The sequence below is a fragment of the Anopheles cruzii genome, chromosome 2, assembly GCF_943734635.1.
Source record: "Anopheles cruzii chromosome 2, idAnoCruzAS_RS32_06, whole genome shotgun sequence".
NCBI lineage: Eukaryota > Metazoa > Arthropoda > Insecta > Diptera > Culicidae > Anopheles > Anopheles cruzii.
This window is the reverse complement of record NC_069144.1, coordinates 58,446,503-58,458,508: the sequence shown is the minus strand read 5'-3', so window position 1 is coordinate 58,458,508 and position 12,006 is coordinate 58,446,503. Positions and strand designations below refer to the sequence as shown.

General features: G+C 53.9%; 4 protein-coding genes and 1 non-coding gene across 7 annotated transcripts; 2 read left to right on the top strand and 3 right to left on the bottom strand.

Annotated features, from left to right (window-relative positions):
• Positions 1–254: 254 nt before the first annotated feature.
• On the top strand, positions 255–341 carry Trnastop-uca (transfer RNA opal suppressor (anticodon UCA)). Its single transcript has one exon. It is a non-coding gene; the product is annotated as a tRNA-Sec (tRNA).
• A 255-nt stretch (positions 342–596) lies between these two features.
• Positions 597–4,573, bottom strand: LOC128277645 (translocation protein SEC63 homolog). 3 transcript variants are annotated; one of them, XM_053016133.1, is made up of 7 exons: positions 4,258–4,573; positions 2,639–3,577; positions 2,148–2,565; positions 1,796–2,071; positions 1,595–1,732; positions 1,436–1,520; positions 597–1,360 (listed from the first exon to the last, which is right to left on the bottom strand). In XM_053016133.1, exons 1-7 carry the CDS (start codon positions 4,379–4,381, stop codon positions 998–1,000), a joined length of 2,343 nt encoding a protein of 780 aa, XP_052872093.1. In that variant the 5' UTR covers positions 4,382–4,573; the 3' UTR covers positions 597–997. The 3 variants fall into 3 exon arrangements, with proteins under 3 accessions (XP_052872093.1, XP_052872092.1, XP_052872094.1); XM_053016132.1 differs by having other exon boundaries at positions 1,595–1,725; positions 1,801–2,071; XM_053016134.1 differs by having other exon boundaries at positions 1,595–1,677; positions 1,801–2,071.
• Positions 4,574–5,075: 502 nt separating this feature from the next.
• LOC128267098 (chromatin assembly factor 1 subunit B) lies at positions 5,076–7,420 on the bottom strand. The gene is made up of 4 exons (XM_053003887.1): positions 7,283–7,420; positions 7,024–7,216; positions 6,410–6,923; positions 5,076–6,339 (listed from the first exon to the last, which is right to left on the bottom strand). Exons 1-4 carry the CDS (start codon positions 7,418–7,420, stop codon positions 5,085–5,087), a joined length of 2,100 nt encoding a protein of 699 aa, XP_052859847.1. The 3' UTR covers positions 5,076–5,084.
• A 408-nt stretch (positions 7,421–7,828) lies between these two features.
• LOC128267096 (uncharacterized) lies at positions 7,829–11,877 on the bottom strand. The gene is made up of 4 exons (XM_053003886.1): positions 10,491–11,877; positions 8,283–8,881; positions 8,057–8,222; positions 7,829–7,980 (listed from the first exon to the last, which is right to left on the bottom strand). The coding sequence occupies exons 1-4, from the start codon at positions 11,850–11,852 to the stop codon at positions 7,930–7,932; spliced, it is 2,178 nt and encodes a 725-aa protein (XP_052859846.1). The 5' UTR covers positions 11,853–11,877; the 3' UTR covers positions 7,829–7,929.
• On the top strand, positions 9,314–10,505 carry LOC128268195 (vacuolar protein sorting-associated protein VTA1 homolog). The gene has a single exon (XM_053005228.1). The coding sequence runs from the start codon at positions 9,433–9,435 to the stop codon at positions 10,384–10,386; it is 954 nt and encodes a 317-aa protein (XP_052861188.1). The 5' UTR covers positions 9,314–9,432; the 3' UTR covers positions 10,387–10,505.
• Positions 11,878–12,006: the final 129 nt, after the last annotated feature.

Sequence of the window (12,006 nt, the reverse complement as noted above, 5' to 3'; positions counted from 1 at the left end):
ATCATAATCAGGAGCGATCATCCTCGACGTTTTGAAATGTTTTGTATGAAAAAAGCATCCGGAACCGTGCGGCGACGATGCCGCTTCGCTTGTCAAATCGCTGACAAAGCAACAGGAGAATATACCAGGCAAGAGGTAGCACGGAACGGTACAACAACACGGCGGAACCTTACAACAGTCTGGATCATATACATCGCTAGAAGTGAAATACAATGCACGTGTCTTATATACCGTCGCCTGGAACGAGCGCCTCTGCCCAGTTGAGCCTCGGTGGTCCGGGGTGCAGGCTTCAAACCTGTATTTGATTCGCGTCAAAGTGGTTCGATTCCACCTACTGGGCGGCGTTAGAGAATGCTATTTTTTACATTTCATACCCATTTTTGTTATTTATTTCTTAACTCCCTATTTCATCATCACCTATAGCGAACCTTATGACCTCCACACACCGCCGAAGTACATTTTGAAAAGCAAATTTCGGAACGTCAAAACCCGTTGTCTTGTATGCGATTGTATGGGACACTTCACACCGTCAACGACGTCGTCGGCGGTGTGTAGTGTCCCATACAATCCCATACAAGACAACGCGTTATGACGTTCCGAAATTTGCTTTCCAGAATTTACTTCGGCGGTGTGTGGAGGCCTTTAGTGTTTGAAGCAGGGGTCAAATATAATATACCTATGATCTTTTCGCCCTCCCTGTTCTTGGGTCGCTGATTCGCATAGAACCGCCGTTACAGTAAATAAATCCATTGCTACGCGTGCTCGGGGCACCAGACAGCAGGAGCAACTGGCCATAGATACAGCGAAGCTCGCAACCGCGAAATTGCGCCGCAGTCGATGACTGGTGTGTGATATAATCAATCTCCCACTGACCCAATGACCAACGCAAAAAAAAACAGCGAAAGGTATCTCAGTGAAAAGGAGAAAAAACGGAAACTGGAACTCAACACGGGGCTCCTCCGGCTCGTTTTCGGCTCCGTTATGGGGCATGCGGCGCTCAATCCATCTTTTTCGTCGTCCCTTCATCCTCGCCATCGGACGAATCGGTCGTAAACTCGCTGTCGTTCGCCTGCATCTCGTTGTGGTCCGACTCCGACTCGCTGATGTCCCACTGCGGATGCTCGGTCGGGATGGCGGCCGGATCCTTGACGTCCAGCTTCAGCTCGAGCTGCTGGTCCATGCCAAAGTACGAGTCCGACCGAAGGCAGACGGTGAACACGTACACACCGGCCCACCTCGGGGCGGTAAACTTGAGCTGGACCTCCTCCCGGTGGATCAGGTTCGTCACGTGGTACGGCACCGTCAGCATTGTGCGTGACTTTCGATCGCAAATGTACGTCCACCAGTACTCGTGCTTTTCCTACGGGGACACACCGAAGAACATTAGCACGACACCGAGAACCGGGACCGGGAACCGGGTTCCAGGGTTTACTACCTCAGGAAACAGTGGACAGTGCACCGGATGGGACACTTTGGAGCGACCTTCCAATTTCTCGCGTTTGTTAATTTTCTGCTGGAATCTGGACAAAAAGGAACGTGATTGTGTCAGAAGCGATCGACCGCGATCCTCCTCCCGGGGCCAGCCGCAACATACTTTTCCCACTCGTCATCGTCATCCGCTGCGGCGTCGCTGGCATCGTTCTCACTTTCGACGCCACTCTCGGCATCCGATTCCATCTCGTCCGGTCCTGCCGCCTTCCGGTCGCCACCGCCAGCCTTTTGGGACTGTTTGTGGCAGAAAAACGTTTGGGGAACGTTTATTAGTTGTACATATTACCCTCTTGCACCGTTTCGTCTTGCCTTTTCCTTCTTTTCTCCCGGATGGCTTCCCTTGGCCGCTTGCGTTTGCGCTGCCGCAGCGGTAGCGGCGGCGGCGGCGGCCGCAGCTGCAGCCGCCGCAATCCGACGGTTCTTCTGTGCGCCTTTGCTTTTGCCCTTGTACGGTCCCTTGCCCGGTTTCGGCTGCCAAACGGGTTGCTTCTTCGTCTGCTGCTTCGGATCCTGCTTCTCGTCCGTGACCTCCAGCTCACCGTCCGCATCGCCTTCACCTTCGCCATTTTCATTACTTTCACTGTGGATTCAAAATCAGGAACGACAGGCGTTAGAAAGGGGGACCGGGATCGGAGATTCCGGTGCGGGAAACCTACGCAATCCCTTGCTTCTCCTTGGCCGTCGCATCACCAAACAGTTCGGACATACTGCGCCGTACCAGCTCGACGGTAACCGTCACGATTGCGCCGGCCGTCACGACGTTGGAGTTTTCGTCATCCACCACCTCGCACTTCATGTTGAAATCGATCAGCGGCATCCGGCCGAGCACCTTCACCACGTTGGCGTACTGCTCGTCGGACAGGCTGCGCAGTGCCGTGCGGCTCTGATCCGGCTTCAGTTGGGCCAACTGCTGAAGGTTGCGGACGTTGAACTTTCGCAGCATGTACTGCCGAATGTCCTCGGTCAGGTGAGGTAGCTGCAGGATCGGATGCTTGAACTCCCACAAACCCTGCATCACCATCGGCGACAGTTTCATACAGTTTTCGATCGTCTCGATCGTCGGTAGTCTCTGGACTGGAGCAAGGCGGAAAAAAGCGGAACAAATAACATAGCGTATTGATCACAACCTGGCCCCAAAAATACTTACTCTTTCTGGCGTACGCGAGCATAATCAGGTGGCTCACGCAGCTGACCATCTCCTGGATCAGGTACGGGCACTTGCGCACGATCAGCTGGCGATCGAGCTCGAGCGTGTTCTCTTTCACCGGGATGCGCGACAAATGGGCGTGCAAAATGGCACGCGCCTTCAGGGAGTAGCCGCGCGAGAAGGGCAACTCCTTGCACTTCTCGTTCAGGTTCGGCAGCTGCCGGATCAGGGCCGGCACCTCGTCGTTGTCCGACTGGCGCTCGATCACCTGATTGTTGTGCCGCTTGTCAAACTCGAAGCTCGCGGCCAGTATCATGATGACGCGCTTGACCTGCATCTGGGGCGTTTTGTGGAAGAAGTACCAGTACATGTTGGTCGTGTCCAGTAGCACCTTGTCGCCGCTGTAGCGGATCGACCGGTACCACCAGGTGCCGACCACGATCGGAAGCGCCACCATGAAGACGAGCGCGTACAGGCCCAGCACCCAGACGGAGTTTTCCTTCTCCACGATCCACGACGGCAGGGCGATACCGAACGAGGTGGCCCCGGGCCCGTCCGGGTTGCCGTACTTTTCCCAGTTCTTGCGCGCCTCATCGTCCGTCAGCGCTTGGTACGCTTTCGTGAGCTTCATGAACGCCTTCTCGTCACCGGTTTCCTTGTCCGGGTGCAGGATCACCGACAGCGTGCGGTACGCCTTCTTGATGTCCTTCTGGGACGAACCGAGCGGTACGCCCAGGATTTCGTACGGATCAAAGTTGGACATCTCGTAGTCGAACTGGGACACCTTGTACGTGAGGAACGTCAGTAGGGCCCACCCGGCCACGATCGACAGCTTGATCAGTAGCTCCTTGGCGCCCTTGTACGGGTCGGAATGCTCCATGGTGGCTCGCTTCCTCAGGCATGGCTCACAGTTGCAGTTCTCGCGCTTTAGATCCGGATCTGTGGAATTGTGGACAGAAGAGTTGGGTCATTAACTACCTAGCGGAAAAGATTTCGCGTCATCGAGGCGGCGGCCCCAAACCGTGACGGGCCCATCAAAGTGCAACCACTGTAGCCAAACGCAGGAGGCCGTGGAGCGAAGAAAAGCACCGATGTTTAAGTCTGTGACGAATCACAGTGAGCTGTGCGGGGTATCTTTCGCACGCAAAAGAACCGCTCCGGCCGCAACTTACAAATTCGAATTGTTTACACAAGTGTTTGGCACGGTCCCAAGTCTCCGCGGCCCATTGTCGTCGAGATGGTGGCGCGCACACTGTAAAGCATGATGTACAATTTATCGGCCAGTTCTTCGCACCGCATTCAATGCTTTCCCCCTTGTCCAGACTTTCTCGGTCGCAGTAATCACTATCGCATTCTTGACGCGTGCCACGTGAGACACGGTGGCCACCCGATTAGCGAATGAAAGTGGAAACGCGGTCGGCTAAGAAAACAAGTCAAGTAACTGTACTTTGCTTTGGCCCGGTTTTTTTGACAGCCCACCGTATACGTGTATCGCACTGGATGGACGACTGACTGGCTGGCTGGCCACCTAACACACGGGACCTGCTCGCGCGGAGCAACAGATTGATAACACTCTGACGAAAGGGCACACGCAGGCTTCGGGCGGGGGTCGGGCTTACCTTCTTTTTTCTTGCGCGGCCAAAAGTAGAATGTGGCCGGTATCAGGATCAGCGCCAGGAACGAGAGGATAAAGTAGAAAAACGTTCCACCGCTCTCGTCGTATTGAAACTTCTGCCCGCCCATCGTCGGGTCGGCGGCCTACTTTGGGTGTTGCTGCTAAATGGTTGTTGGTTCAGTTCAGGTTCGGAGGCGGTTCCGCGGATATTCGGAGGCGGTAATATCCGATCGAGTCCGAAATCGGGCCCGGTAACTGCTTCCTTGCGGCACATTCACCGACCACTGGCGTCTATTGGGGTTTGGGGAGTTGTTTGTAGAAATCGGAAAACCACACGCACGACAAAACTTTGCTACGACCAACACAGCTCCTGAGACACGAAACCGTTTACCACTTTGACAACCTTACTCACTTTTTGGTTCGAATTCTCACTCTTCTCACTTCTCGCGAGATGAGCACAGTTTTTAAATGAACTTGACACATTTGCTCATTCGAACTATCGTTTGGTGACCAGTAAAAAAATAAAGTAAATAAATTCAATGATATATTCTAAATATATTTTGTGTACGGTATTCTATTTAATTCTTTCCACTTGAAAGGCTTGGAAAAATTGGTCATAACGATCTGGAAATGTGATCACCGTCAATCTGTTAACCTTGATTTTCAAACATCGAATGCAAAGCAATACTCACTTGTTGTTTATTCGAATTCTCATTCGCATGTAATATGTTTATGTATTATTACGGGATATCAATTGAATAGAATAATTAAACGCTACGCTGCTGCTGCTACTCGGCACCTCGGCGCTCGGCTGCTACATCTATTGGCTAACTAAAGGAGCTTCTTTTTCGATTTAGGCGTCGATATCGTCCGAAACTCGACCCGTCGCGGCGTTTTAGGCGTAGTCGTCGCACTGGAAGATGATGCCGCCGTGCCTGCGCCGGCCGCTGGTGCATCATGCTGCTCGTCGTCCGATTCCACCAGCAGCACAATGTCCTCCGTTTGTTCCGAATCGACTAGCGAGGTCGGTGCGGGTTGGGGGTCCCGTTTCTCGGTCTCTGTCCCGCTCCGCTGCGGTTTCGGTTGATCAATCGGCCACGTATCGTTTGCGTCTTCCTCGGCGGTTGGTTCGATCATCGGTTTCGCTGGCTGTCTTTCGCCGACCGGTGCTCGCGGGTAGCGCCTTATCGCGATCGGATTGACCACATTCTTTCCCACCGAGGAGGAGGTAGAGGATGATGGTGCCGTTGTGGATGCTGTTGGTGGTGATGGTTGTGCGTCTTGCGCGTCCGATGGCGTACGGGGATGACGCCGCACCGCGATCGGTGTCACTGGGCGATCCTTCTTGGCGGGACTGTCGAATTTTTCGGCGCTACTAATGATCTTATCCTTCTCGATGATAAACTCCACACCCGGTGGAACCACCTTCCCGAGCTGGGCCGTTGGAGATGCATCACCAGTGGGGTGCTCCTCCTGTTCACCGTCAACCTCCATCGGTTCCACCGGTTTCGGTTTCCGTCGGAAGGCGATCGGTTTGGCAACCTTTTCGGTGTCCTGTGCCAACGGTTGCTCCGAATTCACAGTCTCCTTTTTCGTTTCGCCCTTAAGTTCCGGTCCACAATCCACCGGTTTCGGTTTCCGACGGAAGGCAATCGGTTTAGCATCGGTTCCGTTCGCCGGCGGTTTGTCCGAGCCGGTTGCTTCCGCACCATTTTGCTTTCCCTCTGCCGGGAACTCCGCCGGTTCTGTGGTAGGCGCGACGTACGGTACCCCAAGTTCTCCATCGGAGAAGTAGATTAACGAACAAAACCCATCCGTACTGGAGACGACCAGAAGTTTGCCATCCGAAGACCACGCCATATCGGTGAGCCGCGTGTAGTGGATGTTGGAGATCAGCGCGAACGGGGCCGTCTGTTGCGTGTCGTACAGATAGACGGAACTTTTGGTGGCAACGGCAAACACCATCCGGTACGGGAGCGGAATGATCGGTGGTTTGCTTTCGGCGTGGGTCCAATGCTGGAAAAACACGGGACAAAAGCGTACCGCAACCGTGTACTGGTCGGGCGATGGAAGCGTGATAGCTGGCCTAGAACGTGACAGAGAAGAACGCACATTAGCACCGCGCCATAAGTACGCCGATACGCCGTGATACGCACTGCCGGAGAGAGTTCCGCGTGTAGATATATGTCGTGTTGAGCGGTTTGGCCAGCCCTTCGATTTCTGCCACACCGGACGGGGTAACGATCAAGTTACCGTCAGGGCTGAAGCTTAACCGCCGGAAGAACGTTTGCAGTGTGTCGTCGTGGAACAGCCGAACCGTTTTACCGTGCAGCTGGTGAGTGGCCGGAACTGGCAGGGTACACTTGTTGCTCCGTGAAACAACACGCTTGCTTTGAATGTCAAACACCCGAAAGTAGCGATCGGTGCTGAGTGTGGCCACGTACTTGTCTTGCGGATCCCAAGCTACACCCTGCACGAACCCTTTGTGGTCCTGCAGGATCGCTTGGCTTTTACCGCGCATCACATCCCACACGATGGCTGTGTTGTCCACCGAGCCGCTGATCAAGAACGCGGAGTTGGCCGACCACGACAAATCGTACACATCCTCCATGTGTCCGCGAAGAATTTTCAGCGTCAACCAAATCTCTTTGTCCTGTTCGTTCGTTGTGTCTGCGAATAAAAAGGTCAAGTGTTAGGGCAAGTTTGCATTCGCTCAAGGCAAGTTTGCATTCTTTCCCATTCGCCGCCAGCTGCCGCGCGCATTGCTTACCAAGAATATTGACGACCTCCGATTCGCCCTTCTGCTTCCAGATGAAGATTACACTTTCGTCGTCACTCGAAGCCAGCAGCTCTCCCGACGGTGACCAACGCACAGCGTTGACCGCCCGTTGGTGCCGCGTGAGATCGGCCGCCAAATCGAGTGTGATCGTGCCACAGTCCGGATTTTGTACCATATACCAAATCTGAGTACGTAAAAAGGTTTCACATAAAAATGCCGTCAACCGAGGTCTTGATGTGAGTCTACTCACCAACACATGGGAATCGGTGCCACCCGATGCTAACCGATGATGTTGATCATCTCGCTCGTTCGACCCTTTCGGTTGAATGTCGACACTCAGAACCGGGTCACGATTGTGCCACGATATTTCCGGGATTTGGCACTTCATTTCTGCACACTTTTAGGATACGTTTTTCGTGGCAAAATCGCACAACTATCCCGTAAGCAAAGAATACGTGATCGACTGTTGAATGACAACGGATCGAAAACAATCAAATGGGCGCGTAAAATTGACAGCTCCATAGTTTGCTGAGGGTTGTTTTACAGCCACCAATCAGCAGGGTTGCTTCGCAGAATTGACTTCGCGTTAACACGATAATTTTCCCATATCTCAATCATCAAACTCGAATTACTCAAAATATGTGTAAAAGTATTTGTTTATTTCTTAAACTAACCGATAAGACATTTTTTTAACTAACAGTATTAAACGGATCGAACGAATTTGAGAGGTTCTTTTTTATGTGAAACAAAGCGCACAAGCAGAACGAAAATGCCTCGAACATGTGTTTTTAAGTAAACTATATGCAAAATCATATATTTCGTTAATTAGTTGGCCCAGAAAAATTCCCAACATAAAAAGAAGTGATCTCTTTCACACATTGCTCTGCTCCGTCCGTTTTAGTTGTTCTTCTGGAAATATCGAATCTTGGCTTCCGGATTGGGTACAATCTAAAAAACGGAACGTTTGGAAGAGAGACATCCGCTACATCGGTCGGCAGTTGATGGCCTTTTTTGCTCTACATACCGTATCCTGTCCGGGCTTCCAGCCAGCGGGACAAACTTCTCCGTGCTTGTCCGTGTACTGGAATGCTTGTACTAATCGCAGTGTCTCATCCACCGAGCGGCCCACCGGAAGATCGTTCATAGTGATTTGTCGCAGAATGCCACGGTTGTCGATGATGAACAGTCCTCTGTGTGAAAGGAAAAATATGGAGAAAATATTCGACCTCCCGGCTGCCACAATTTCTTACCTCAGCGTGTGGCCCAGATCGTCCAGAAATACGCCATAATCCTTTGCAATGCTGTGCGTGATGTCGCTGACCAGGGGAATGTTGATCTTCCCCAAGCCGCCCTCCTTGCGCGGTGTGTTGATCCACGCCAGGTGAGTGAAGTGAGAATCGATGCTGGCCGCGATCACCTCCGTGTTGAGCTTCCGGAACTCGTCCACGCGATCGGAAAAGGCCAGGATTTCCGTCGGACACACGAAGGTAAAGTCGAGCGGATAGAAGAAGAACACCAGATACTTCCCGCGGTAGTCGGAAAGTTTAAGCTTCTTGAACGCACCATCCACCACCGCGGTGGCCTCGAACTCCGGTGCGGGCCGTGAAATGACCGCCTTCGTGTACTGCAGTTTGTGGTCGATGGTTTGTGGTGCTTCCTGCGGGTAGACATGGCCACCGCCGAACGAGTGACATGATCCTTCGTCGCCACTCGCCACTACCTCGGTCTGCTGGATGATGATGGTGAACAGGGTTAGCACTAAGCAACAACAGGTGCCCCGCAAAAACAGGGCCAATTTGTCAGACTGCATTTCTTCGATTTTGTCAACACGCGTTACTACGGGGAGCTTCTCGATTCAACCCTAGCCACGACTACAAGTTTCCTATCCTAGCAAGCCGCTACGGGGTTTGCGATGCCGACGGCGATAGGGTTTTCCCTCCGCCGAAGCCCAAGGTGTGCGCCTATCGCAACCCTTTATCACTGCCAACACCACGCGAAACGTGTCGCCACGATTGAGGGAGAGCGCCAAGATGGCAGAGAGAAGAGCGAACCTAAGCCGGCAGGCAGGTCAGCAGAGGCGGAATGTTTACCGAGAAAATAGAGTTCGGAAGGCGCCCGGAATGAATCAAAATGGCTGCTGGTTCGGTGAACACAAGCGCTTGCTACGATGAACTGACGCAGCAGGCGAGTTGTAAACAAACGTTTAAACTGTCAAAACAATCAAGAAGCCTACTCCGCGGCCGCCCATTCCGCACACTTGTGGTACAAGTTTGGCCCAGAGGCACGACGCAAATGTCAAAGTGCTTTGTGAGTTTTCCGTGATTACTCATCGTCGCGGAACAGGGAAGCCAACAGTCGGGAAGGTATTCTCCGCTTTCGGGTGTTTCCAGGGAGGCGACCATGGCGACCAACTTTCCGCCCGTTTCGGAGCTGATGAAACCGATTCAGCACTACCTGAAGACGGCCCAAGAGCACGATGGCCGCGATCCGATCGTGGCCTACTGGTGCCGTCTGTACGCCCTGCAGATGGGGCTGAAAATAGCGAACCAGGGAGCGAACGAACGGAAGCTGCTGCTGGCGATTATGGACTGGCTGGAGACGACCAAAACGCAAATGGCGGACAACGAATCGGTCACGAACGAGGTGGCGGCCCAGGCGTATCTGGAAAATTACGCCCTCAAGCTGTTTCTGTACGCCGACAAGCAGGACCGGGCCAGCAATTTCGGCAAGAACGTGGTCAAAGCGTTTTACACCGCGGGCATGATTTACGACGTGTGCCAGATATTCGGCGAACTGACGGAGGAAGTGACCCAGAATCGCAAGTACGCCAAGTGGAAGGCATCGTACATTCACAACTGTCTCAAGAACGGCGAAACGCCCGTGCCGGGTCCGATGCCCGCGGAAGACGATAAGGAGCTGGACAACGAACTGGAGGCCCTCGGTGGTGGTGCTGGTGGGCCGGAGGCACCGAATGCCGATAGTCAACCCGGACCCAGTCATGCTCCACCGCAAGTCCCGCAGCCGCCGCGCGTACCATCGCAACCGTACACACCACCACCGGCTGTCCCATCATCCTACGCCACCACCGATCCGTTCAGCAACGTCAAAGCACCGACACCACCGAGCGAACCGGAGAAGTCACCCGGAGGTTTCCAAGCGTACACCGGACCGGGTGGTCCCGCCACTGGTGGCCCGGTAAACCCGGCCGGTGTTCCGCTACGACCGGAGCAGCTGGCCAAGGCGCAAAAATACTGTCGCTGGGCCGAAAGTGCCCTCAACTACGAGGATTTGACAACGTCGATCGATAATCTCCAGAAAGCGCTCCGTTTGCTGCAAACCGGCCAGGATGGTTAGCCTCGAAATGAATGGTTTTTTTTGTTACATCTTAGTCCCTTATAATCCCGCGTGCCGCACCCGTCTTTGTGTTTAACCTTTCTAGAACTGTACAATAAACGTACCTGCTTCGAGACTCCCGAGTGATTCTTGCGGTGCACAACCGTAGTCTCCTGCGTTTCGTTTTCCGTCAGTTCCTCCACTGCGGTGTCTTGCGAAACTGTGCTGCGGGTTGCGGGCTTCGTCGTCGTGAGAACCAGGGGACGTTTCTTTGCTGGTCCCGGCTCCTGAGCGCGTTCCATTTTGATAACGGCGGTGCGTGGACGACCCAGCTGACCGATGGCCAACGATGGATTCAGTGTGTTAATTGGCTGTGGCTGACCGACTGCCGTCGCCGTAGTCGCCGGTTTGCGGTCCGCTCGGTTCATTACTACAATGCGCTTTGCAATCTGCGGAGTGGAGCTCCTCGCCGCTTTGACGGGCCTCTTCGGACCCGTTACGGATTTGTCAGCGGCTCGTTTGTTGCCGCCACGCTCCTGATGACTGCAGGCGGACGAGCAGAATACCTTCCCGGATCGCGTCAGCGTAGGATCGCCGACGCCCAGTGTCTGATGGCAACCGAAGCAGTATTGTTCCTGTGGCTCCAGATACTCTAGATTATTATCATCGCTTCCCATGCCATCATCGCCACCGTCACCACGAGTGTGCTCCTCGAGGACGTCCTCGTCTTCGTTCCCGTCGTCCGGTTCGTTACGTTCAAGTTTCGGTTTGCGCGAGGTCTTCTCTTTGGCCTGGATTGCCTCCTCCTGCGGAGTGGTTTCTTCCGCGTGCTCGCGGTAGTCAACGACATCCAGCTGGTAGTACTCGCTACCGTCGTCCGCCGGATCGGACGCAAGCTGCACTTCACTCCCCAGCTCGATTGACTCGTACTCCTGCAGCTGGGCGCTGCTGACGATTTCGAAATCTTTCCGCTCGCCGTCCTCCAACACATCCACGATGCGGTAGGTTGACGAGTCGCAATCCTCATCGTCCTCGCCCTCGCCTTCGCCCTTGAAGAACAGGGCCCGAATCTCGGCCGGCACCATTGTGCAAACGATGGCGATGTGTTTGCGCATCCGGGTCAGATTCGGTGTCGTTCGCCACTCGCAGAATATGCACTGGCGCTTCCGGTCGTTCTCGACCGTCGCAAAATAACAGTGCACGTCCTTTTTGTTGTGCTCGGTCAGCGACGAGTTGCGTTCCCGCTCGATCGCTAGCTCCTTCATGTTTAGCATCATCCCGCGCACCATTTCGTGGGCCGACGGGCAACTGTACGCGATGTGGCGCTCCATGCGGGTCGCATTTTCGCGCGTCACCCAACCACAGAAGCCGCACTTTTGCTGCGTATCGTTGAGACGCTGAAAAAAGTTACGCACCGGGTGCGGATTTTTGCGCTTCAACCGCTCGTCCTTGCTGACGGCCTCCTTCTTTGCGGCCACTCTCGGCATCGCGCGGGCGTTAAATCGTTACCAAACTTGAAATATTTCAACTTGAAACTCACTCCAATCTTCGCGGAAAAGCATCGGCGTCCGTGAATGCACAGTTTGCTCTGAACAAGCGAAACCTAGCAAGCGCTGCACGCACAGGAATGGCGCCTGACAG

Excerpts from the sequence above, each read along its gene's own strand:
- LOC128267096 (XM_053003886.1), bottom strand. The coding sequence starts at position 11,852 with ATGCCGAGAGTGGCCGCAAAGAAGGAGGCCGTCAGCAAGGACGAGCGG. Across the intron at positions 8,882-10,490 it reads ACTCGGGAGTCTCGAAGCAG|AAGCTCCCCGTAGTAACGCG; the intron begins GTACGTTTATTG and ends GGTTGAATCGAG. Across the intron at positions 7,981-8,056 it reads GGAAGCCCGGACAGGATACG|ATTGTACCCAATCCGGAAGC; the intron begins GTATGTAGAGCA and ends TCCGTTTTTTAG.
- LOC128268195 (XM_053005228.1), top strand. The coding sequence starts at position 9,433 with ATGGCGACCAACTTTCCGCCCGTTTCGGAGCTGATGAAACCGATTCAG.
- LOC128267098 (XM_053003887.1), bottom strand. The coding sequence starts at position 7,420 with ATGAAGTGCCAAATCCCGGAAATATCGTGGCACAATCGTGACCCGGTT. Across the intron at positions 7,217-7,282 it reads GCACCGATTCCCATGTGTTG|ATTTGGTATATGGTACAAAA; the intron begins GTGAGTAGACTC and ends TTACGTACTCAG. Across the intron at positions 6,924-7,023 it reads GGAGGTCGTCAATATTCTTG|ACACAACGAACGAACAGGAC; the intron begins GTAAGCAATGCG and ends TTTTATTCGCAG.
- LOC128277645 (XM_053016133.1), bottom strand. The coding sequence starts at position 4,381 with ATGGGCGGGCAGAAGTTTCAATACGACGAGAGCGGTGGAACGTTTTTC. Across the intron at positions 1,733-1,795 it reads GAAAAGAAGGAAAAGGCAAG|CAAACAGTCCCAAAAGGCTG; the intron begins ACGAAACGGTGC and ends GTTTTTCTGCCA. Across the intron at positions 1,521-1,594 it reads GACGATGACGAGTGGGAAAA|ATTCCAGCAGAAAATTAACA; the intron begins GTATGTTGCGGC and ends CTTTTTGTCCAG.